A 26,138-nucleotide genomic window follows, 5' to 3' on the forward strand; every position below is an offset into this window, starting at 1 on the left:
GCTGACCAGACACCTGTCTGTTTTGAAATGCCGTTGGAAAATACAGTTGATACAAAGGATTCTAAAAGTGTAACCATCAGAACAGGTGGTAACAAAAAGCAACGATGCACAGTAATATTCTGCGTATCAGCGGATGGAACTAAACTCCCTCCATGTGTGGTTCTGAAAACGAAAACACTTCCGAAAGGAAACTTGCCGTCCGGTGTTATTGTTAGAACACGAGTCTGGCTGGATGGACAGTGCATTAGTTGAGAAGTAGGTGAAGTGCATTTGGCAATGTCGCCTGGGAGCTTTGTTACAAAAAACAAAACATGCTTGTGTTAGAAAATTACCGAGGACATACAACTCGTGCCGGAAAAGATATGATGAGGAAAGGAAAAACCGATCTTGCGATAATTCCCGAGGACTCGCTTCCATTCTGCAGCCATTGGACGTGTGCATGAACCAGCCTTTCAAAACTACAATGAAACAGTTGTACACCAAATGGATGTCCGATGGTGATCACGCGTTAACACCAACCAGACGAGTGAAGAGGCCTGAAGAGGGACTAATATGCAGCTGGATCTAGAGCGCATGGGCACGCATTCCCAACGATCTAGTGTCCAAAAGCTTTAAGAAATGTGGAATTTCAAATTCAGTGGACGGTAGTTAAGACGACTTTTTGTGGAAAGATGCCAGCGACGCAAGTTCCTACCCTTTAGCTGTTACTGTCCATGCATTGATCTGATCCTGAAGTTAGTATTTGTACAAATTCAGAATATAGTGAGTTTCTCTCATCGGTTGGCCAGCAGGTGCGCCCAGCTTAACCTGCCTCCCATTGACTCGTCACTCCCCGCTCTGTGGCACAGCAACAAGGACAGAACTTCGCTCGCTTTATCTGTGAATGACCTGGGATGACAATTAAAATTAAGAAAATAAGAATTTAAAAATTAGTAATTAAGAATTAAGAAAATAAGCTTGTACCTTATGACAGGAGATGTTGAAAATGTTCTCCTCCTGCTCCCACACATTTCTGGCATCACCTTAGCAAACTCCGATTCACACTTAGAAGTTTGTCTGCCATAATTGAGGCTATTTTTCTCTGGATGTGTAATTAGCTGTATGCGCAGTAGCAGAATCTTGCTGAAAATATCAATTTCGACAGTCGGTGTCAGTAAGTTCATTAAAAAATTATTTGAGTATGTTGTCCCTATATCTTCGTGCATTAATTGTGCCCTGAAAAAAGATAGGTCCCATAATTCTATATCCATTTACTGCGCACCATACTCTGATCCGTTCATCTTGTAGAGGAACTTTGTATATGCGATGGGGGTTTTCTGTACTACAATATGTTATTTTGCATTGAAACATACCCGTGTAAATGGAGCCATGCTTTGTCAGAGAAAAATATTAAGCGAGGATAAATTATTTCATCATGAACATTTTGCAACATCCAATTACAAAAATGTACACGCTTATGATCACAATACTATAATCTATTAATTTTTGTTATTTTTGTTTTATTTTATTTTATTTTTATTTTATTTTTGAAAATAGCCCCTTAACCCCAAAACTGTACCATATGTATATATCTTAACATTAATTTTAGAATAGTGGTATCATGTTTATTTAATGGCATCCTTGTTTAATTTTAATTTTAGTAGTATTTATTCTTTACAGTCGCTATTAAGTAGGTTCTCTAGCAGCTGAAGATGACCTATTTACGGGTCGAAACCGGTACTGTCGTTTTATGTAAATAATATTGACACTATGTAAAATATTGATTAGGTGGAGAACTCATCCTTCATACTTGTATATGATCACAGTCTTCGAAATCCCGGCTTCTTGTCCAAGTCGTCTTAGGGATTTTGTAGGCGTATGTTGCCTTCAAGCTCTAACGAGATTTTGTCAGCAAGGAAGAGTAGGCCTACCATACTGGCAGACTGCAAATATTGGCTGTAATGCCATCTAGACCAGGCGAGTGGCAGCAGAATAGACAGAGCATTTATCAGTTAACAATAGTTAGTCAGTGGAATGAATGGAAAGGAACAAATAAATAGAAAATCAAGTAACACATGGAATGATAAGAACATGAAAAGGAAAACTCATAGTAGGAAAAACATAATGACAGGTCAGTGAGGGAACAGAAAGATGAGACACAAACAAATATTTATGCACTGTTGTGTACACTTTGAGGGTTCTCATCATCAAGCATTGTTCCAGTTCTTCTATATCTTTTTCATCTCAGCTCCCAGCAAGCTTGTTTCTAATATTCAAGTACAGTAAAATCTTGTTAATTCGAAGTCATTGGGACGCAAAAATTGGACTTCGAATTACGTGATTTCGAATTAGCCACCAACTCGTAATTCAAAAATGCCAACCCTTGCGGCGTCACAAAATATTCTAAGACCCATTATTGCATGCAATTAACCTTGATTCACAGTTCAAACCTTTCAAATGCCATGGAAAAAAAAACTATTTCCAAAATGTGCGCATCCAACAAGGTGCATTTAGAGTATTCAGATAATGCACTTGGATAATTCACTGGCAAACATAACCTCACGCTATGAAAAAAAAAAAAAAAAATTGATTCAGAGACGAGAAATCTATACTAACCATCCCCTGCAAGTGCTTTATTCATTGGATTACTGTACTGTATGCATTTTAGATGTCCTGTACTTGCATGCAAAGTACCTGATGTCCTTAAAACTTTCGTATGATGAGTGGAGAAAGCCTCTCACTTCCTTCTGCATTACAACACAGTACAGTGAGTCTATACTTGTACAATTTCCCTGCCATGGCACTTCTCTCGTAATTCAGAAATTCCAACCCTTGCCACGTAACGAAGTGTTCTAAGACCCATTAATGCATGCAATTGCCTTGATTCTGAGTTTAAACCTTTCAAATACCATGGAAAACACTATTTCCAAAATGTATCCAACAAGGTCCGTTTACATTATTCAAATAATGCACCTGGATAAAACACTGGCAAACGTAACCTCCCGCAACAAAAGAAAAAAAACATGATTCAAAGACGAGAATGAATTATTCTGGCTCTCCAGTGCAGATGCTTTATCTCTTGGATTACTGTACTGTTTGCATTTTTAGATGCCTTGAACTTGCATAGAAAATGCCCGACCCCCTTAAAACATCGTGGCTTATCGAACTTGCATACGACAAGGGAAGTCTCTCGCTTCCGTGTGCATTGCAGCACATTACAGTGACCCCCACCCTTGTACTATTTCCCTGCTGACACTTCTCTCCTTTAAAATCATAAGTCCGTTTGAGCTTGGCGTTAAAAAACAAAACAATGCAGTTTCATCGGCATTGACAATATTGTTCGGTGCGTACGAATTGATTATATTAGCCACACTTTTTAGCCAATTGTCGGCATTGCCAGTGTTCGCGGATTCTGCTTAAAAGAATTACAATTTTACTTGAACTTAGCAAATATGAAGCACACTGTAGACACACCAAAGTGAGTGAAAGTGTGGAAAGCTACCCCTGCATATTCTGGGAGACACGTTCTTTCATGATGCGGAGAAATTTTGAATTTAAATTACCCTGTAAAATACTATTTTTTTAAATGTAAAAGCAGTTTTGAATGAAAAGTCTGAATTTTGATCAAGGGGCTGACATTGTTCTTCAAATTACGAATTATCCGTATTTTGAATTAAACGATTTAAATAACATGTAAAGCCGTACCTCATGTTTTCGGGAACGAGACCTTCCTCGAATTAGGCAAGATTTTGAATTAAACTTTTTTGAATTATCAAGGTTCTGCTGCACATATATGAGGGGTCAAGTGTCATTGAGTGGGGCCATTCTTAAGTGTTCGATTTAAAATGTATAGGATAAGATTAAAGCAGGATAAATATAAAGGTGTATGTAGACTTGTCCATATTTCGTGTGTGCAGAAGGCATGGCATATTGCACACAGATGCAAGCAGGCACATGCCTGGTACCTGTTTATTTTGTACAGTAGATTCCGGTATTTTCTGATTTTTATCAGAATAGTGGACTGGTCTAATGAAGAGAATATTGATTTTGTGTATGAGCAATCATTTCCTTACTTCTAGATGGCTACCTCAAAGGACTATGAAATCTGAGTGTAAGAGGATGATTGTCTGCAGTATGATCAAGGAACAATGCAACTCCGAACAAAATTAAGTCTTCGATCGTACTTCCAACAGGTGGACAACCAATACCAATTGAAGGAGAAGAGCAGTTCCTTGGCTCATAATGTTCCAAACCCATCAGGGTTCTTGTACAAGTCACTTATCTCCATTCTGGATGGGGAAGAAACAAGGTATGGGAGAGAAACTTGTTATGTCAGAGCTAGTCGTATGGTCACTGGTATAGATCCTCTGTCTTTTGCTCAGTAATAGTGGATGTCACAATATGAAGATTTTTCAAAGTCACTTGGTGAAGCTTTTTAAGTGGGCATCATCTGTCTTCTCTGTTATATAACATGAGAGAGATCCATTAACCCAGCACTCATGCTCGTTTCTTCATATCCATCTTTGTTGTAAAATAATACAGTATCAGCTGCTGGTGATTTTAAGGGGAATATCTCTACTGAAAGTAGCCTCCACGCTTCTGTCAGGTATGAATAGAAAGAGGCATGCGTTAGCTTGTGTTTTGCATATGTAGAGGCATGGCCAGAATCATGGCAGCTGGCTGCAAGGCGCACAAGTCTAAGAAAGGGGTGAGTACCTTGGACAGTGCTTCTGAGCCCAACTTAGTAGGTTCAATCCTGGCTCAGTCCAGTGGTATATGAAGGTGCTCAAATACGTCAGCATTGTGTTGGTAAATGTACCAGCATGACCTCCTGCAGGACAAAATACCAGCACATTGGCACCTACAAAAACCATAAAAGTAGTTGGTGGGACATAAAATAAATGCAGTTTTTCTAAAAAAATCCTGTATTTGTAACTTGCTCTGTGGCTTTGTTTAGCTCCACACCTTTTGTCCTTATATCATTAAAAAGTGAGTCAAATCATGAAGGCCTTGGTTTCTCTACTTCTCCTGCTCTCCTTGGCAGAGTTCGTTATCCTCCTAGGTAATGTCTTCCATTCACCTCACATTACTATACCACCGAAGTCGGTGAGTCCATAGAGTTTATTCCTAAATTAGCCGTATCTCCTCATCCTGCTGTTGTTCCCACCTGTTTGTACCAAAAATCATTCTTGCTACTTTCATGTCTGTTACTTCCAACTTATGAATAAGAAAAGACATCCAAAATCTACTCAGCTTTCACTTCTGGACAGCACAGTTGGTCCAAAAGCAGAACAATGTAAAGATAATTTTGCCCCAAAAACTGCTTCTTTCTTACAGAATACTAATGTGATAGCTACTGCAAGCTCGCTACATTAGCTTTACTGCACCTTCTGTAGATTTCACTTCAATTCTCACTGCAACCCAGTTGTCATTATAAATCATTTTGATTGCCTGTAATATCTTGCCCATAATCCCTCACTATGGGTACTATCTTTTCCCTGGGTACTGTGGCATATTCCTTCTTTAGGTTTTCAAAACATAAATATAACTACAGCTGATGAGTGTTAGATAAATGATTGAGTCACATCTGTTATGTTTCTTCCTGTGATGTAAACACTTTTGAACTCCTTTCAATAGTTTCCTTTCACTACTGCCCAATTTCTGTTTTTCAGGTACTGTTTTGTGGAGAACCTTTACCGTAGTAAGGTGATGCCTAGTGCTGATTTCACTGTTCTGGATGAGTGGTTCAAATGGATAACTTCTCACATGGATGTTGGAGGAGACTTGATAGGTACACATACAGTATTTTAAAGACTTACCTTTCATAATGCCTTTATTTTACTGAGAGAGACACATATTCTACTTGTTCATAGTATTTTTCTGTATTTAGTATTCTCATCATATTTAAAATGACTCATGAAAACAATATTTATAATAATTGCAGTTTATTTGCGTACCAAACCAGAAGTGGTCTATGAACGCATGAAGTCACGGGCACGTGAAGAAGAAAGTTGTGTACCGCTGGAGTACCTCCAGAAACTGCATGAATTACATGAAGAATGGCTGTACCACCGAACACATTTTACATGTTCTGCACCTGTAAGTAAAACCATTAAATAATGAACTGATTTTTAATTATTCATAACATGAAAGCCCACCTGGTGGCCATGATCATTACGGCATCTGGTCTATATAGTCTTACACCATGGTTAGTTAGTTTGAGGCTGGTTGGCCAAAAAAATTTTCATTCACCAGCAGAATAGAAGAGGTGTTGGTGTACAATTTCTAATTGCATGTCAAAAGCCTGGATTCAGTTCCAACCTTTCCACATTGTTCATATGGAATGAGGGCAAATGACTATCTTGATGGTGATTCGTCCGTGTGATGGGGATGTTAAGCCTTGAGCAGGCCCCCTGTGGTTTTATTCAACAGGAGCAGGCTATGTGTCGACACTTGGTTTTACCCTCTCCCTACCTCATCATTTCATACTCTGATGTGCAGGTTGCCCATGGGCATCAAGTAAAAGAACCTGCTCCAGACGAGCTGAACATATTCTCAAACACTCCCGGCTCTAAAAGCCATATGCTAAATAAAAAGTAACTATAGCACGCAGTGTGAAATATCTTCTGCTGCTGTATGTGGTTTAAGATTAGCATTAACGTCCCATGCATTTTGCCTGTGTTCATTCCCCACCTCTGTCATGAATTTAAAATTAATTTGAAGGACTGAAATTGGTTGTAACTGCATTCCTTCAACTATTTTGTAATGGCTGATTGTAACTGGATGCTTTGATCCAGTAGAAAAGGTGCAGTCAGCAACAATGATTGGATGTAAGCTGCCAGCAAAAGCTGATATGATAGCAAAAATGGGCTACACACTGAAGATTGCCTGATAGAAATCCAAGGAGCATCCTAAGCAGTGATGGGCCAATATGCTAGTCATTGACATGAGAAGCATAAATCTACACCTCAGCATGGTTCACAACTGAATAAAATGCTGTATACAAGATAGTAAACAGATTGTTTGGAAATGAGTTATTATAAAACTCAGTGGTAAAATTTATCTAAAGCATAAATTCACAACTATGGAGCATGACATTGAGATCCTGGTGAACTTAGAAAAACGAAGTTTGCTTGATGTTACAGAATGTTGCTATATACACTTAGATCAATTCTTAAATCCAAGCCTTAATTAAGATGAGATTTCTGAAAAATCAAAAATTTTATTTTCTTATTGCATTTTTTAAAAACGTACAGGTCCCGGTCAATAGTTCGGTGTTTCGTATTCTGAGTAATAGCTTTGCTAGTTGCCTCTTACGTCCACAGATTCAATGGATTAATTGACTATACTTTTTAACACAGTTTCATTGTTATTAATATGATTTTAAATGTGATGAGGGTTGATGTTGATAAAATATGATTGCCAATTTTTCTAAGAAAAACCTCTGTTCAGCTGATGATGATGCAGTATAACATCAAAACTGGTACTGAATGAAATACAGTATGTTGTAATTACATCTACACAACAAAATTGTAAGGTATTGAATAAGGTGGACCCAAAAACTTTTAATAAAACGCTGTAATATGAAATTCATGCTTTAAAAATTGGAAATGTACTCAATACTTCTGCTTGTAGTCCATGCCCTCCAGAGCCCCACCACATTGCCTCCTCATTTGCTCCTCCCCCTTGCCCCTACTCCTCCTCTTCAAGGTTCTTACAAAAGTTACTGCAAAGTAGTTGAAACATTGACATATTTACAAAGGCAGCACAACCTAATACCCCAGAAGAAGACCTTTAAATAAATAAATAAATAAATAAATAAATAAATAAATAAATAAATAAATCAAAATCAAAAGGAAATTCTGAATGTCAAGGTTAAGAAAGGAATCATAGAGTCTGATCACTATGTATCTGTAATGAGAGTTAAATTTCAACCTAAATGATCCTAGACCAGAACAATAAAATACTTGAGAAATGATTCAGACTTTCTTAAATAAAACACAGGGACCTTCCTCGCAAATATCCCCATCCGCACTCGTTCTGATTGGATGGAACTAAAAGATGATATCACAGAGGCTTCCCAAACCATTGGCTTACCTCCAAGGAAACCCAACCATAGATGGTGGAATGAGGCTTGTGACAAAGCATTTGAATTTGGATTTTTTTATTTTGCTATTGGCTTTATGTTGCACCGACACAGATAGGTCTTATGGAGATGATGGGACAGGAAAGGGCTAGGAGTGGGAAGGAAGTGGCCGTGGCCTCAATTAAGGTACAGCCCCAGAATTTGCCTGGTGTAAAAATGGGAAACCACGGAAAACCATCTTCAGGGCTGCCGACAGTGGGGTTCGAACCCACTATCTCCCGAATACTGGATACTGGCCGCACTTAAGCGACTACAGCTGTCGAGCTCGGTGAACTTAGAATTAAAGCTTGGCACAATTTAAATTCACACAAAACCAAACAAAAATGGGATGAATTTCTCAAAATTCAAAAACGTGTTTTGAAAACCATCCGATTGGAAAAATGTAATTGCGATAAAAGATGATTAATGAAAATTTAAGAGGATTTCAAAAAAATAATACATGGAACTTTTATAAAATATTTAGAGAAGTATTAAATATAAGGCACCTACTCTGCTTCAAATGTCCAGATGGGACCCTTGAAACAAATAATGAGGAAAATTGCAAACTTCTCATGAATTAATATAAAGATCTATTAAATTGTGAACCGCCCTACAGTGCCTTTCTTTTGACAAACCACAACCTAATACGGATTCAGAACCACCCACATTAGAAGTCAAACAAATAAACAGTGGACTAATAGATAATAGAGCACCAGGAGAGGATGGTGTAACAGCTGAAGTGTGGAAAATAGGTGATAATAGCCTAGCTCAGCAAATTCACACCATTAGTGAAGATATATGGATTACAGAAAGAGTTTCTGATAAGTGGAAGTGTGCCTTAATACACCGCTTGCATAAGAAGGGAGATAAATCTGATGTCAATAACTACAGTGGGATTTCAATGTTGCCAGTTGCCTACAAAATTCTCACCAGAGCACTTCTTACAAGACTTGAGAAGCAAACAGACCACTTAATAGGTAAACGTCAGGCAGTTTTTCTAAAAGGAAGATCATGTGTACAACAAATGTTTAATTTCAAAACCATCTTACAAATATGTAAAACCAGATAAACTGTGACCGTTTTTGTAGATTTTGTAAAGCCATGTGGTTCTTTAGATACCCCTGTTGGTAGGGGAGGCAGATGGAGAATACAGCCACGGTATCCCCTGCCTGTTGTAAGAGGCTACTAAAAGGGGTAACCAAGGGATGATGCAATTACAACCATGAGAATACTTGTGATTAATACTATTACGTGAGGAACACCATGGGTCTGCATTGCCTGAGAGTGGTGCCATTATGTGTGACATACCAGTAGAGCCCTGCATGGATGCGGATATCCGCGAAGTTAGTGTTTTGGTGGATTCAAACTGTATGGCAGTGCGGATAATTTTGCTGATAATTTCAAAATAATTCTAAATAATTTCTAAATAATGATGATTATTGATTTTCACTCAGGTATACTTTTATTTTTGCTCGTGATTAGGAGACCCTTGGCTTTGGTATGGGAGAATGGTGATACATAAAGAGCCTTGAGACCATAAAGCCGTAAATCTGACCTAAGCCTAACTGGCTCCTGCGTGCAATTAGTCGAAGGAAGAAACATCGGTAGTTGTCGCAAGAGAAAAATCCCTTATAAACCTGTGACTGGGGGGTTCTGGTGCCAGGTGTCAGGCCTATTGTGTTACATTAACAGATCTATCCGTTTCAATATTTTGGGTGTAATATACTGTAGATAAATATTTACCATATCCGCAGATAACCATTTGCGGATGCGGATAGCCATTCGCGGATGAAGGAAGTATGGATGTGGATATTATTTTGTATATATGCGCAGGGCTCTAACCATGGGTCTGCATTACCTGTGATTAGTATCACCATGTAAGGAACACCATGAGTCTACGTTAACTATGATTAGTACCACTATAGAAGGAACACCGTGGTTCCTCTTTACCAGTGATTCGTACCATTATGAGGGGACTGTGACCTGGACTTTGGACCCCTTTTTATAACAAGCATTATCTCAGAAAAGAAGGAATTGTGAATTGGATCCACTGATTCATGGTCATATATTTTTATCAACATTCATTTTATATTTTACTCAGTGGATATATTTTGAAGTTATAATTATTGTTTCATTTCGTTGCACCTCATACTGTTAGGGGCCGATGACCTAGCTGTTATGCCCCTTGAACCAACATCAGTCATCAAAGATTCTTTCAATAGACAGACACTTTTGATGTGCTGGAAGAGTTTAGAGTAGATAAGGAAACAACGAAATTTGATCAGACAGACACTGACTGAAACCTCCTCAAAAGTTCGGGTCTTAGGTGAAATTTCCAAACCTTTTGATATTACGACAGGGGTCAGACAAGGAGATGGCTTATCTCCATTACTGTTCAATCTTGTGCTAGAGAAAGTAGTCCAAACCTGGGAAAAAGAAAAGAAAGGGATTAATATCGGCAAGCTAGTTAAAGATAAAATTCACATCAAATATTTGGCCTTTGAACCTGTGGTAATTCTACCCAACAATAGGTAAGAAGCAATTCAGTCCCTGGAAAACTTCATGCAATTGCATCTAAAACTGGACTCCTTATCTTATATGAGAAAATCCGATACATAGAAGGATCTCCTCGATACTTCGACAAACAACCTCTGGTAACTCAGTTTGGCAAAATCCTTCAGGTAAATAATACTTACAGGAAATCATCCAACCATCTGGATTAAATCTTGAAGCAAACAGAGGGAGAGAATTTCTAAATTACAAAAAGGCTGTAGAATCACATGGAACAGGTACAACAACAAAAAATCAGGATCTCGGGATGCTAAATTAAAACACTATAACAGTGTAATTAAGCCTGAACCATTATATGCATCAGAAACCTTGATAATTGGAGGCAGATCACTAACTACAATTTTATAAAAACAGGAAAGGAAAATCCATAGGAAAATCTTTGGCACAGTATGCATAGGAGGAGTATGGACGAAAAGGAGGTCTCCTGAATTATACCAGACTTCTCAGAAAATATCAGAAACTATTAGAAAAAGACAACTGAAATTTTATCACCATATTCAAAGAATGGACAATGAAAGACTTACTGAAAAGATACAGTATTTAATTATGCCTTCGCCTTGACTAAAAGTCAAGAATAACACCGGCCTGCGAAGATTTTCCGGCAAAAGTATTTGTATGTGATATACGTTAAATTTAGTGTCCTTATGTAAAAAAAATACCACTTGTTTTGTATCACATACAGATTTGTCGCAAGTCTGTCTCATGTTTATGCTAATGGAGCTTTGTTGTTATAAATGAGGTTTGGATTGGTTGTATGGAGTGCATGTATGGACATATCTGAGAGAAAATATAGTATGTGCTCTGTTTTGGAGGGCAGTAGGTAACAATATGGAACACTGGAAGAACATTTAGAACAGTTGCAGTTCGCGCATGCGCAATATCAGACAAGTTCAAAACACCAAGACTGTGTTTCTCCGTAGTCTGAGAGGAGAATCTGAGAACGTATATCACGCCTTTGTCTACAAGTTACAACATGCACTTGAAGTTGATTGAGTGAATAAGTGAGTTAAAATGGCAAGTAGCAGTGATGTTGAGAGGCGAAAATGTGTGAACAATCCCAACTCTTTCTGTTATATATGTGGCCAGTATACAATTAAAGGCCATAAGCGAAATATAACGTCATTTATAAAAAGCCTGTACTTGGTATATTTCAACATGAATTTAGGTGATCAGGGCAAGAATTTCGCATCCCATATTGTGTGTAGAACGTGTGTAGAAAACCTGCGGCAATGGTACAACGGGTTGTTGCCGTCAATGCCATTCGGAATCCGTAGGCTTGGCGGGAACAAAGAAGTCATTTCGACGAATGTCATTTTTGTGTATGTAAAGTGTCCGGGTTCAATACGAAAAACAAAAAGCACATTGTGTATCCCTGCCTTCCATCTGCCATAACCTCCATACCACATGGACCGGATATTCCTGTCCCAAAACCACCAGTACAGTTACAAGAGAGTGTGTCTTCGCCATCTTCAAGTGCGGAGGATTGTGATGATGATACCTTTGTACCGGATGTTGAGGATAAAACTCGACGGCTTTATAATCAGTGTGACATAAATGATTTGGTGCGTGACCTAGGCTTCACTAAAGAAAAGAGTGAACTTTTAGGATCAATATTAAAAGAGAGAAATTTTTTACTTCCTGGGACAAATTCATATTATTACACAAATCGGGAGGAAGAATTCCGGCAGTTTTTTGTTCAGGAACACGAACTTGTGTTTCGCTGTGATATCCCTGGCTTGATTCGTCATCTTGGAACTATTTACCAAGCAAAGGACTGACGTCTATTTATTGATACCAGTAAAAGAAGTCTCAGAGGTGTTCTTCTGCACAATGGAAATAAATTTGCTTCAGTGCCAGTCACCCATTCAACATCTCTTCGTGAAAACTATCACAATTTTCTATGGCATTGCAGAAACTTAACTACAGTGAACACAGATGGTTACTGTGCTGTGATTTAAAAGTGTGCAGTATCATATTAGGGCAGCAAGGAGAATATACAAAGTTCCTGTGGTTTCTGTGTGAGTGGGACTCTCGGGTCAGGGATCGTCACTGCAGTTGAGCGAAGATATAATGGTCAACGATTTATACGAACATCTAATCACTACATACTATAATAACATTTTAAGTCATTCATTCCATTTTACATTTTAAGCAGTTTTAATGATCAATTTGTTTTAATAGGCATAATATAATCTTATTGATTATTTTTAAATTGTTAAAATTCATATTTTATCAATGTATATTAGACATTCTTTCGTTATATATACCAGGATCAGGGCCCTGACTCACCATGGTTTATGTTATCTATAGCTGATGATGCTCACTATGATTGAGCGAAACATGTCCTACTTGTAATTAAATGGTTTTATCCTAAATATAAAGGACATTGAGTATTGGAAAGGTGGTTTTATTAACATAATTTCTTATTAAAAGCGATGTTGTAATAAACAGAAAACATCAGGATGCTGAGTATTTCAAAATGTGTTTTCCTGCTACCACTGACCTGTTGTTGACTGAACAGTCCCCCATCTGGTCTGTGTCTTATAAAGACCCTACCAGTATTCTTCAGTGTGCCATTTATGATGGTAGCAAAGTAGATAGAAAAGAGTTACAGTGTGACATACCCACTCTTGCCCACAGATGTGTGACAAATTAGTGACGTGGTGGGTCACCTTAATTTTAATATAAATAATATCTCATTATTTCTCCATAAACAATATCCCATGGGCGCCAGTCTTAAAGCTTATGGCTTGAAAATGATAGTTGATAATTAATAATAATAATAATAATAATAATAATACGTAATGAGACTCTAAAAACCCCAAGGGTGGGGTGACGGAACGCTAACCATTAAGTACACTAACTTGGAAGTTAAGTATCAATAATAATAATTTCAGAAAATACAAATTAAAACAGCTATTTATTAGGAGGAAAAACATGACGTAACGGCATATTAACGGAATCTGAACTTACGGAAGCAAAAGAAAAATTGAATGAAATTAACTCTAAGAAAATGAACTGTTATGTGAAGACTTGCAGCAATTTATGCCATTAGCTTACCATTTGTAGACTCTGTTATCTGGATACAATTTATGTAGCAGCTGATGTTTGATGGACCTCTCATAGAGGTGGCGTCATCTCTTGTTGTGGATTCCAGTCCTACTTCTGCTTTGTGCATAGTACACTAGCTGTACGACGACTTTCCTGACTTTAACACTTCCTACTGTACTCCTTACATAAAGTAGTAATGAGTCTTTTTTAAAAAAAATGCAAAACCACCATGGGTTACGTTCATGGAGAGAATACACTTGTATTCTTCCATATTACAGAACAGTAGCGTAACTAAATTCATAACAAAATCTCTCCTGCCCTATACCAGTCAAAATCGGTCACCCGTTGACTTTAACTCTCGTCATTGAGATAACAGGTCTCAATGAGAGTAAATTTTGAGTAGTACACTACTCAGATGTGAAGTGAACTAAGTTAAGATCTTCTCCGATGTCAAGATGTACAGCCCTCCTCCGATGATAGATTAGAATTGTCCTAAGTATTTGTAAGTAAGAGTATCTTTTCCAGCTCTTGTCATCGAAGTATATATGGAGGTAATGATAATGTACTTGTAATTCTCTCTTTATTGCAACAGGATTTACAAGCATTAAAAGCGGAGAATGAGATTTTAAAGGAGAAGGTACGTTTACTGGAATCGAAAGTACTGGTACCAGTAAACACTCAGAACACAGGTGGCTCTGTGAATTATAGCGCGTGGTGTCAAGTTGCTTCAGATTCTAGGAGGAAGAGTGTACAGTTAAATAAGGACAACTTTGTAATTGACACCAAAAATAGATTTTCAGCCCTGAGGGAAGTAAGCGATACGCAAGGTATCTGTATAGGAAGCAGTCAAATGTATAGCGCAAAATCCGTTACGAGAAGCGGCAAAGTTAGGCCTAAAATCCCACACAGTGCACCGGCGAAAGTGTCGAACATTCTTATATGTGGTAATAGCCAGGTGAGGGGAATTGCGGAGAAAATGGTCAATGAAGATATTGCAGCATCGGCAGTCATCTGTCCTGGGGCCCCAATGAAGAAGGTATTGGAAAACACGGAGCAGGCGGCAAGAAATCTCGGAAGTCGTGATGCAGTAGTGATCATCGGCGAGACGAACGATGTAGCTCACGACGACGCTAAGAATGTTATTTCTGAACTTAAATGTACACTAGGTAAGCTGACTCACACTAACATCTTTGTAGTGAACGTGCCCCACAGGCATGATTTGATTAGAGACTCGTGTGTGAACATTGAAGTGGAGAAATTCAATACAGATACGTTTAAAATTTGTAAACATTTTTGTAATACAAAGGTAATTGATAGCAGCAGTTTCGAGAGACACTGTTACACAAAGCATGGCCTTCATCTAAACAATTCAGGTAAACGAAAGATAGCGAATATTGTTCTAGATTGTATTAATCATAAGATATGTACTGTAAAAAAGGCAACTCCCTTGAGTTATAATACTGACCAGGAAAACTAGTAGAAAGAGCCAGCTGTACTTCAAGCTGGCTCAGCCAACTAGAAAATGAAACTCAGAAAAGTAAGGAATTTCAAGTTACCCAATTGCAACAGTCAAGTTTTAGGGAGGAGGGGGGTCTGAGATTGCCCTTGGTAAACTGTCAGAGTGTAGTAAATAAACAATTAAAATTTGGTACATTGATGGAATCTTATGAGACTGACGTGGTGATAGGAGTGGAATCGTGGTTGAGAGAAGGGGTGGGTAATAGAGAAGTATTTCCAGAAGGGTACACAGTCTATCGTAGAGACCAGGGAGATAAAAAGGGAGGGGGGTGTTTATTCTGGTGAAGGAAACTTGTTCACATGAATGGTTTACCGATGAAAGGGATGAAATATTAGGGATAAAATTAATTTGTGATAATATGAAGGAGGTGGGAATTATAGGAACATACAGGCCTGGAAGAGAGGAAAGAGACATGGAAATATTTAAGAAAATAATAGATTATACTCATAAAAACAATAATAATGATGCGGTAATAATTGGGGGAAATCTAAACTTGCCTGAGGTTGAATGGAATAGAGCTGCAAGTGAAGCCCATGAACAGAAACTGGCAAATAAGTTAATTTGGGAGGGAGGATTTACACAAGTAGTACAAGAACCGACTCGTCTCAATAACTTACTAGATGTATTCTTGGTTAAACCATGGGAAATTGTTGATAAAACTGAGGTAATTGAAGGAATAGGCTGTAATAATGGATGTAGGACTGGTACCAAAAAGGCTTAATAAGAGGGTCACACAAGACAAGAAATTGTACAGAAAAACTAAAGTTGATGAATTTGGGACTTACCTTAAATCACAATTCAGTTGTTGGATAAGTGAAGGGAGTAATGTGGATACACTTTGGGCTAAATTCAGAGGAATTGTTTGGGAAGGAGAGAAGAGATTTGTACCTGTTAAGAATAAAATGACCTCAGACCCTGTTTATTATACAAGGGAAATAAGAAAATTAAAATGTGGAATAGTAAACAGGAAAATCAAAGAAGGTAGGGAGAGTAGAGAAAGTAGAAAACAGCTAATGAGGGAACAGAATAGTGTGAAAAAGGAAGCAAAAGAGAATTATATGAATGGCATTCTTCAAGAGCATAATGACCACAAAGGGAAATGGAAAAAGCTGTATTCATATATCAGGAATCAAAAAAGGAAAAGGAATCCAAATTCCTACAATGGTGGGAGAAGGGGGTGAACACTATTTAACAGATACTGAGAAAGCAAACCTCTTTAGTAGGGAATTCAGAGATTCAGTAGATGATTGTCAGGAGTTGGAAACCGAAATAGAGAGGGAGAGAGACAGAGGGAAACAAGAAGCTTCTCATTCACAAATGAAGATATTTTCAGAGAAATCCAACTGCTTCAGCAAGGAAAAGCAGCAGGAAGTGATCAAATTACTGGGGAGTTATTAAAGACAATGGGGTGGTACATAGTGCCTTATTTAAAATTTCTCTTTGACTATGTCATAAATAATAGTGTAATACCAAAGGAATGGAAGGAATCTATAATAATACCAATTTATAAAGGAAAGGGTGATAAAAGGAATCTGGAGAACTACAGACCAATCAGCCTGACCAGTATAGTTTGTAAAATACTGGAGAGTTTAATATCAAAGTACATCAGAGGGATATGTGATGATAAAAATTGGTTCATGAGGAGCCAGTATGGATTTAGAAAGAAATTTTCTTGTGAGGCACAACTGGTGGGATTTCAGCAAGACATATCAGATCAATTGGATTCAGGAGGCCAGTTAGATTGCATAGCCATAGATCTTTCCAAAGCCTTTATAGAGTGGAACATGGAATATTATTAAAGAAATTGAAGGGAATAGGATTGGACGTAAGGGTTACACATTGGGTAAAAACATTTCTAAATTCAAGGGTTCAGAAAGTCAAAGTACGAATTAACGTATCGCAGGAAGAGAAAGTTTGGAAGGGAATTGCACAGGGTAGTATAAACGGTCCGTTACTTTTCTTAATATACGTAAATGATTTAGGGAACAATATAACATCAAAAATAAGATTGTATGCAGATGACATAATTGTTTATAGGGAAATAAATACCATTGAGGATTGTTCAGAATTACAAAGGGACCTTGAGAGTATCCAACAATGGGTTGAAGAGAATAACATGAAGGTTAATGGAGGCAAATCAACTGGTACAACATTTACAAACAGGAGTTTAAAACTGAATTTGAATATACTTTGGATGGGGTAGTTATTCCAAAAGATGGCAAGTGCAGATACTTAGGTGTAAGATTTGAAAGTAATTTGCACTGGAAGGGTCATGTGGATGACATTGTTGGGAAAGCATACAGATCGTTACATGTCATAATGAGGCTACTTAAAGGATGCAACAAAGAATTAAAAGAGAAAAGTTACTTAAGTATGGTTTGTCCATTATTGGAATATGCAAACAGTGTTTGGGATCCTCACCAAGAATACCTAATAAAAGAAACAGATAGTGTGCAGAGGAAAGCAGCAAGATTTGTAACAGGGGATTTCAGGAGAAAGAGTAGTGTATCAGAAATGTTAAAGGAACTAGGGTGGGAAACTTTAAGTAAGAGAAGGGGGAAAACTAGACTTATAGGATTATATAGAGCCTATACAGGAGAAGCAGCATGGGGAGATATCCGTGAGAGGCTTCAGTTGGAAAATAATTATATTGGCAGGACTGACCACAAATATAAAATTAGGAGGAATTTTAGCCGAAGCGATTGGGGTAAATTTTCATTCATTGGGAAGGGTGTGAAGGAGTGGAACAGTTTACCAGGAGTAGTGTTTGATCCTTTTCCAAAATCTGTACAGATATTCAAGAAGAGAATAAACAGCAACAGAGAAAATAAATGAAATGTTAGAGGGCATTCGACCAGTGCAGGTTAATGTAAATAAAAAATGTGTGTGAATAAATTAATTCCATCCCCTGGTCTAAGAAGTTTGGACAGCCAAAGTAGGGGACTGCCTTTAGGGGTAAAGTACAGTGGGGACTTCGAGGGCCCTGGGACCGCTACGGTAGCTGTGAAGGCCCTTCAGGAACTCTGAAAAGTGGTGGTAAATGGGGCTCTGGTTAAGACGCAGCAGGTCGTTATGCTACTTAGGTTCCAGAATGGGTAAAGAAAAGAAAAAGTAAATAAATGCAATGTAAATTTTAATCTTATACCAGTTGTACGGTATCATTTGAAGTAATTCCACATACTGTATATCAGTTGACTATATTTGTAAGTAGTACAGGAGATATTATAAGTAGAATTTTGTAAACAATGTAAATTTATTAAGGATGAGCTGTGTGTTTAATAGAAAAATTTGTTAGCGTAAATTATATAATTTTGTATTATAGGAAAATTTTATTCTCTTGTTAATTTAATATTTAGTGCTTGACAATAATATATTTTAGTGTACCATTTGCCACCGAGGTAGACACCTCATTTGCAAATAAAGAGATTTTGATTTGATTTGATATAGGTTCCAAAGTCTCCCTCCATCAACTATACCACATGGTCCAGTAAGATCTCATGTGCTATCCCTTTTCCTGTCCATTGCTATGAATCCATCATGTTGCTTCATTACGTCCATTCACCTAGGTTGAACTGTCCCGCAGAATCAAAGCGTCAGGAAGCGAACTTCGAAAAGTAGGCGTTAACAAGGTTTTAACTGTCTCCTCAGAGTGTGGAGAGGGTAAGGTCTCTCGTAAGCTTGATGATGCACATTTCCTGGTAATGGGCTGAAATTAGCCTGCTGGCTCCGGTCACCTGATTTTGGCTATTGGAAAATTTACTGCAAGCTATTAATACGAATGATGTTGAAATACTTTACTCAATAAGTCGTTCGTTCAGAATATGTTATAGCCGTGATACAAAGAAATAAAATGATGGAAATGGATGATTAAAACCCTATATATATACAATTTTAAAATGTCCTACCAGTGATTAAATATATATACATCTTTTCAATTAATTACATGGTTTGATAATTTAGTACATGCTGTGATGTGCCAAACATCACATTCACCCCTCTGAGCCGGAAACAAGTGGCACTTCCGTTGAGGGCTCACACCTACACTCTGTCACTTATGTTTCACTTGTTTTTAAAAGCAGCTCCACATTCCCTCATTGTACAACATAACATATGAAACAATATTTTACAAAATTACATCTTGGTCTCTTCTACGACCAACTGTTCGTCATCTTGATGATTCCACATACAACTTAATTACAACAGATAATATTTAACACTTAAAAATTTCCTAAAAAAAGCACATTATATATCTTAGCGAGCTTCTGATGTCTCGCTTTCTGAAATGTTCACCATATCTTGCTGATTTCCTGAATCCAGTATATGTAACACTTGACAATTCATTTTACACCTGTACAAAATTATCAGAAACAAAATACACCATATTACTGTTTCAAGTGTTTTATACGTTCTTGCTGTACGACTATCACTTCACACACGTTAACCCATACACATGGTTTTAGCCTAGGGTAAAATTATTGCAAGTCTTTAGGATGACTTCATATAGTCTACGGTGAATTTACAAAACTTAATCTCCAATATTAATGATCCTCGTTATAGTACATCAAATTCTATATTACGCATACATGGCATTACATAAAGAGAACAGACGTTACCTCGGTAATGAACTCGTGTCAATTGTACACACACACACACAGTCTAGACAGCAAAACAAAACTAGGGAAACTCCACGGCACTGGACTCCCCGCGACAGGTACATTATATAGGAGATAAGAGTGGCCTGGCCTGACGTATATCCCATCTACGGAAAATCCACCAGACTTGTAATATATTTACGTAAACTCCTAATGTTGTACGATCCCAGTAAAACGCTGTTGCCGTCAGCTAATTTATAAGCACAAGGTCCTAGTTTCTTATGTATACAATAAGGTCCTTGATATAAAACTCCAGCCAGATCATCAATATAAACCTTGGCGAAATTCCCTGTGTCATCATCTAATGCAATATCTAATGTTCTAATTACAGCTTCAGAACTTGTCTTTGTCCCGTAGAGAACGCGCTGAAACTGATACAAGCTGTACTTATAACTAAATGCTGTAAGAGGCCTGTCCTCTACTCTCAAAGGAATCTGCTAAAAACTGCTTCTTAAATCAACAGATGAAAACCATATTTTACCCTGGAAACCTTGAATTAACCCTTCAATTGTCTGCGATTTTAACTGGTCAGCACAAGTACGTTTATTCATCTCTCTTGCGTCAATACAAAGAGATAATTCAGTACAACGTGGAAAATCCAGGACCCTCCAGAAAGCGGATTAAATCTAATACCAAAATTCGAAAGAATGTCGACGAGATACTGCACTAAACTACTTGGATTAAACCAACTTTACTAAATAACAATCCCTTTTTATTTTTGTAGAACACACATATACATAATATATATTCAACCAAGGGTATGACATGGAAACAGAAATGTTCAGTGCACACTGGGCTGAAAAACAAGAATAATCGACAAGGAATTACACACTGATCGGTCTTGCATATAATCTAAAATAATACCAAGTAAATATTAAAATCATAAATTTAACCAGCGTAGCGATGCACATATTTCGAAGGAAAGGAAACGAAAGATAAATGTGCATGGGGCAAACCTAGGTGAAACAACAAATAGAACTTGAGTTTACAAGGTTACAATTTCAGTTAGCATAACAGTGTTCTAGGAAATTAAAATCCACAATATTAAAATAATAACCTATAGAAGGCTGGGTAATCAAGGATAAGTAGTACAGGTAAATCCAATTCACAATTGTAGTGTGTTTCATAATGAGCAATAAATATGAGAAATGAAATTCCATCAAACAGGAAATTGCCCAATGAAATTAAAGAAATAATATACAATTATTAAAATCAGCAGCAAAGGATTAAATAATGAAATAAAATATAATCAAAATATGACCGATATGAACAGACGTAAATAGTTTAGATATACATAGTAATTACCTTAAACTCGATAATAAAACCACGCAAGTTGAAATTACTCGGTGAGGGATGGAATAGGCAAAAAATTCAATCAAGGAATATGTAGTCAAGTACAACTTCTCAAACGTTATCAAATTTGCAATTGTATTCAACTAGGATCCCAATAAGCAAAAGAGGCATTACCTTCCACCATGTTAGCTTTTATAGATAAAATACCTGGAAGGCAGAATTGACCATGCCAAGCATATCTCATATAAAGGTAGAATTTACAGTTTTCAAGATAAGAAGAATTCACCAGAAATAAGATGGTTACATTACGACGTAACTGGTCCATAGAATTTGACCCACGCGAGTAAAATCCATATCCAAAATAGTTGCTAAAATCTAGTAGATTGCTGCCAGTATAAAAAAATTAAAGAGCTGTAACAGCTCACATATCCAGGTCAGTAATGACCCAACAACTTTCCATGGACCAAGAGTAGGGTCAAGAAGCGTTACATACATACATACATACATACATACATACATACATACATACATACCTACATACATACATACATACATACATACATATCCCACGTCGTTCCATCTTAAGCGATGGGTCGGCAAACGAGGCTTCTCCACCAGTTGCGGTCCCTGAACTTCTCTCCTTCTTCAATGCTTTCCAAAGTATGTCCTCTCTGTTGAATGTCAATCTTCACCATGTCCTTGTACCTGAGTCTTGGTCGCCCTCTTGGTCTTTTGTCTTCAAGTTTTAGATCGTACATTTTTTTGGTAATCTGTTATCACCCATGCGTCGCATATGTCCATACCATCTCAGTCGCTGTACTGTCATTTTGTCCTGCAGTCTTACAACTTGAGCCTGCTTGCGGATTTCCTCATTACGGAGTCTGTCCCTCCGTGTTTTGCCGATCATGCTACGGACAAATTTCATTTCTGCTGCCTGGATTCTACTAACATCTTTGTTTCTCATCGTCCATGTTTCGCAACCATAGGTCAGGATTGGTACGTAATAAGTTTCATGTATGACTCTTACATTTTGTTGGTATTTTCTTGTTCCATATTATGTCTTTAACTATTTTGTAAAAGTTGCTACCTGCCTGAATTCTGTGGGAAATTTCCTTATCTATAGAACCAGTATCAGAGATAACACTTCCAAGATATTTGAATTGATCATTCATCTGTAGCTGTTTCCCCTCCATTTCAGTGTGTCCCATTGGTTGCCCGTATCTCTTCATGACCATAACCTCACTTTTCTCTTGGCTGAAGATAAGTCCATATTCTTTAGCAGATTCTGCCCAGGAGTTTATTTGTCCTTGAAGATCTTCTTTAGAGTCTCCCCACAAGCATATATCATCCGCGAACAATATAACTTTCATTTTCTTACCTCCAATGGTTTGGTGAACTTTTCTCTGAATCTCGTTCATCACAGTGATGAAAAGAAGAGGAGACAGAACACCACCCTGTCTTAACCCAGATTTTATATCAAAGGTTTCAGTCATTCCTACAGGTGTTTTGACTTTACTTCGGGTATCTTCATACAAATTCTTGATCCAGTGTATCATGTCATCCTGTATTCCAATTTTCTTCAGTGCTTCCTACACCTTCTCTCTATTCACTGCATCAAATGCTTTCTTGATATCCAGAAAGGCTAACCACAAATCTCGGTTGTGTTCATAGTATTTTTCCATTAACTGACGGACTGTAAAGATTAAATCAGTTGTTGATCTCCCCTTCCTGAATCCATACTGTTCTTCGAAGAGGTTCTCTTCTATAAGGGGTCTGATTTTACGCTCTATAATTCTTTCATAAAGTTTACCAACTTGAGATGTTAAAGTGATGCCTCTATAGTTGGAACATTTCTTTCTGTCTCCTTTCTTGAAGATTGGAATTATGATGCCTATTTTCCAATCGACTGGTATGTCCCCTTCTTTCCAGATCTTACGAAAGAGTCTGTAGATCCAATGTTTTCCAGAAATGCCCATTGCCTTGATCATTTCTCCATTAATTTCATCAGCCCATGCTGATTTTCCAGTTTCGATGTATTTCCAGGCATATTCGACATCATTCCATGTTAATTCTAACCTGTTGTCAGAGGCAGACTTACAGGAGGTAGTACCAGTACTGTCTTTTTGTGTAGGCTGCATGCAATTCACATTTAGTAATTCATCAAAGTAAGTCCTCCAAGTCTCTGATCTTCTCATCTTCAGTGATCAGATTTTCATTATCATCTCTTAGGTATTTGGAGTGTTCTTTATCTCTTTTTCTATTTTTCATCATCCCATATAACATTTTCTTATTACCATTAACATCCTCTTTCATTTCATCACTCCACTTGTTCATCCACTTCTCTCGTTCTTCTGTAACAACTTTGTTTGCTTGTTTTTTAGCAACCCTGTATAGTTCCTTATTATGATCAGTCCGGTTCTTGAAATATTTTCTGAACATGTTGTTCTTGTTCAGGACAGCAGTTCTTGTTCTGTCATTCCACCATGGAGTTTCCTTCCATCTTCTTGTGCCACTGGTTCGTCCACAAACCTTCTCAGTTATCATTACTAGATTTTCTTTCAGATCCCTCCATTCCTCCTCAACTGTTCTTTCATCTGTCTTTGGTATCACTGTTTTGATGTTTTCTTGGAACTCTATTATTCTATCATTGCCCTTCAGCTTCCAGGTCTTGAGTTTCTTTACCTGTGTGGTTCTTACTTCTTTTAACTTGTTAAACTTTAAGTATCCAATGAGGAGTCTATGATCACTTTCCAGGGAGACACTAGGAATCACTTTTACATCTATTTTGTAGTTGTTTCTCGATCAAAAAGTAATCTATAAGAGATTCACTTTTTCCATCCCATCCATATCTTGTGACCTTATGGCTTTTTTGTTTTTGATACCATGAGTTCCCTATTATAAAGTTGTTCCTCAGGCAGAGGTCAAGTAGTCTAGTTCCTTCTGGGTTTCGTGGACCCCATCCATGTGCTCCTAGAATACTTTCAAATCCAGCGTTGTTATTCTAAAATACATCCAGCTTGTATAGTGAGCAATAAGCATCTGAATATTGGCAATTATCATGGTCATTGACGAGAATCAAATCACGTGACCCCAAAATCACCTAGTTAACAGATTGGCTACAGAGTGCATCCCCATACAATACAAGTAATGCACTATATCATGTAAGAGCGTTCAGTGTAGGAAAGTAGAAGTAACTTCAGACTCACAAGGAGCAGAAATTACAGTATCATAGGGGAAGCTAGAGAATGCCATTAGGCGAATAATTAATTAATTAATTACTTAATCAATCAAAGTTGGGACACAAATTTCAAATTACGCTTAAAGCAACCAAAAAATAATAATTAATGTGGGAGTGTGATGAGACTAAGCTTAGTCCCATTATAGCTATTGTTGTTGTTGTTGTTGTTGTTGTTGTTGTTGTTGTTGCTGTTGTTAAGGATTTTATGGAGTGTTTTATTTCCTTTCTACTCTTTGCATTCAGCACACTTTCTTGAAATTCCTTCTGTACCAGTTTAAAATGTTGGTTGTATTTATTTGAGATTTGGTTTGTAAAGGTTTGGCTAAGAAATCATCATGCTGTTGTGGTTATTGTCAGAAAAGAAATAAATCATTGTTTGAAATGTTCAAGGCTCATTAATTCTTTTACATCAGTAGTTTTTTAAACATCTTTTTCCTCCAGAAATTTGTAATATTACACTATTCATTTTGACTTACCTGAAATATTATTGTCCTACTAGATATGAATAACAATATTTTCTTCTTTAAAGGTTTTGATACTGGATGCTAATAAAAGTCAAAACGAAATGAAGGACGAATACTGCAAGATCGAATCTCGGATTCTACACCACAATCTTCATAGGGCTGAGCAAGAAGTAACTAGTATTGTTCATTAAGCTTATTTAAGATCGCATTCTACCAGTTTTTCTGGAGATTTTTGTTAATTGAATGATGGAAAAGAAATTAGTACTTCATTGTCATCATTACTATTTGATATTATTTTAAGGTGTCAAAATATTGGACCAACAACTTTGAGAAGAACGTTGTTTCTTTATTACAACTTTGTGAGGAACTCTGTGGGCAGTGATTCCTTACTGCTACAGTCAGAAGCATAATTCACTTACTATTGGGTATCCTACATGTTCTGCTCATTTGTTTGGTTTCATCTTGCAGTTTGATCACAGCTGCATACCTTGACAACTAGTAGATTATCTTTGCCCATAATTAGAGGATGTAGCAAAGTTCACTTACAGTAATAATTATGCTGTTGCTAGATACAGCAGATTTTCCCATTGATAATGACTACAAAATGTGGCCAATGGCCTTAAAAGTACGTATGTTTAATGTTTTTTCTTTTCAAATCAGCAGAATGATGCAAAATTGAGTTTTATTTGTTGTATTTATGCAAAATTACATTTTTATGCAACATTCTTATGTGTAGAAGAAATATCTAGCAGTATCTAGAGAGACAATACTAACAACTGACAAATTAGATCCTTACTTTTTTTTTTCAAGTGGTTTGGCCATTCCTTTATACATTTTGTGTTATTAACCTGCATGACTAACATAGGAATGAGATCTATCTGCTACTTTCTGTGGTATGTGTACCATTATTTCACATTTGAAATGTAATTGGTAGTGGAGCTGTTTTGTAAGGGGGGTTTATAGCCAAATAGCATCATCACTGGCTTCTCATCAAAGCTGCTACGATTTGAATCCCGACCAGTGCACGTGGGATTTCTTGAAGAGAAAAGCTATGTCCTCATGGTTTGGATTCCACGTTATTTCACATTTCAAATGTAATTGGCAGTGGAGCTGTTTTGTAAGGTGGAGGGGGGGTTATAGCCAAATAGCATCATCACTGGCTTCTCATCAAAGCTGCTATGGTTTGAATTCCGACCAGTGCACGTGGGATTTCTTGAAGTGAAAAGCTATGTCCTCATGGTTTGGA

The 26,138-nt window shown here is 37.3% G+C and overlaps 1 protein-coding gene across 1 annotated transcript in view; it reads left to right on the forward strand.

The window, feature by feature from the left end:
* The window catches only part of LOC136872500 (deoxynucleoside kinase-like), a 41,561-nt gene extending 15,900 nt beyond the window's left edge, over window positions 1–25,661 (forward strand). The window contains exons 4-6 of the mRNA XM_067146307.2: window positions 5,652–5,770; window positions 5,924–6,078; window positions 24,958–25,661. Coding sequence (XP_067002408.1) covers window positions 5,652–5,770; window positions 5,924–6,078; window positions 24,958–25,083 — 400 coding nt within the window. The 3' untranslated portion in view covers window positions 25,084–25,661. The remainder of the gene's footprint in view (window positions 1–5,651; window positions 5,771–5,923; window positions 6,079–24,957) is intronic.
* Window positions 25,662–26,138: the final 477 nt, after the last annotated feature.

Source organism: Anabrus simplex, chromosome 4 (assembly GCF_040414725.1).
Source record: "Anabrus simplex isolate iqAnaSimp1 chromosome 4, ASM4041472v1, whole genome shotgun sequence".
Classification (NCBI taxonomy): Eukaryota; Metazoa; Arthropoda; class Insecta; order Orthoptera; family Tettigoniidae; genus Anabrus; species Anabrus simplex.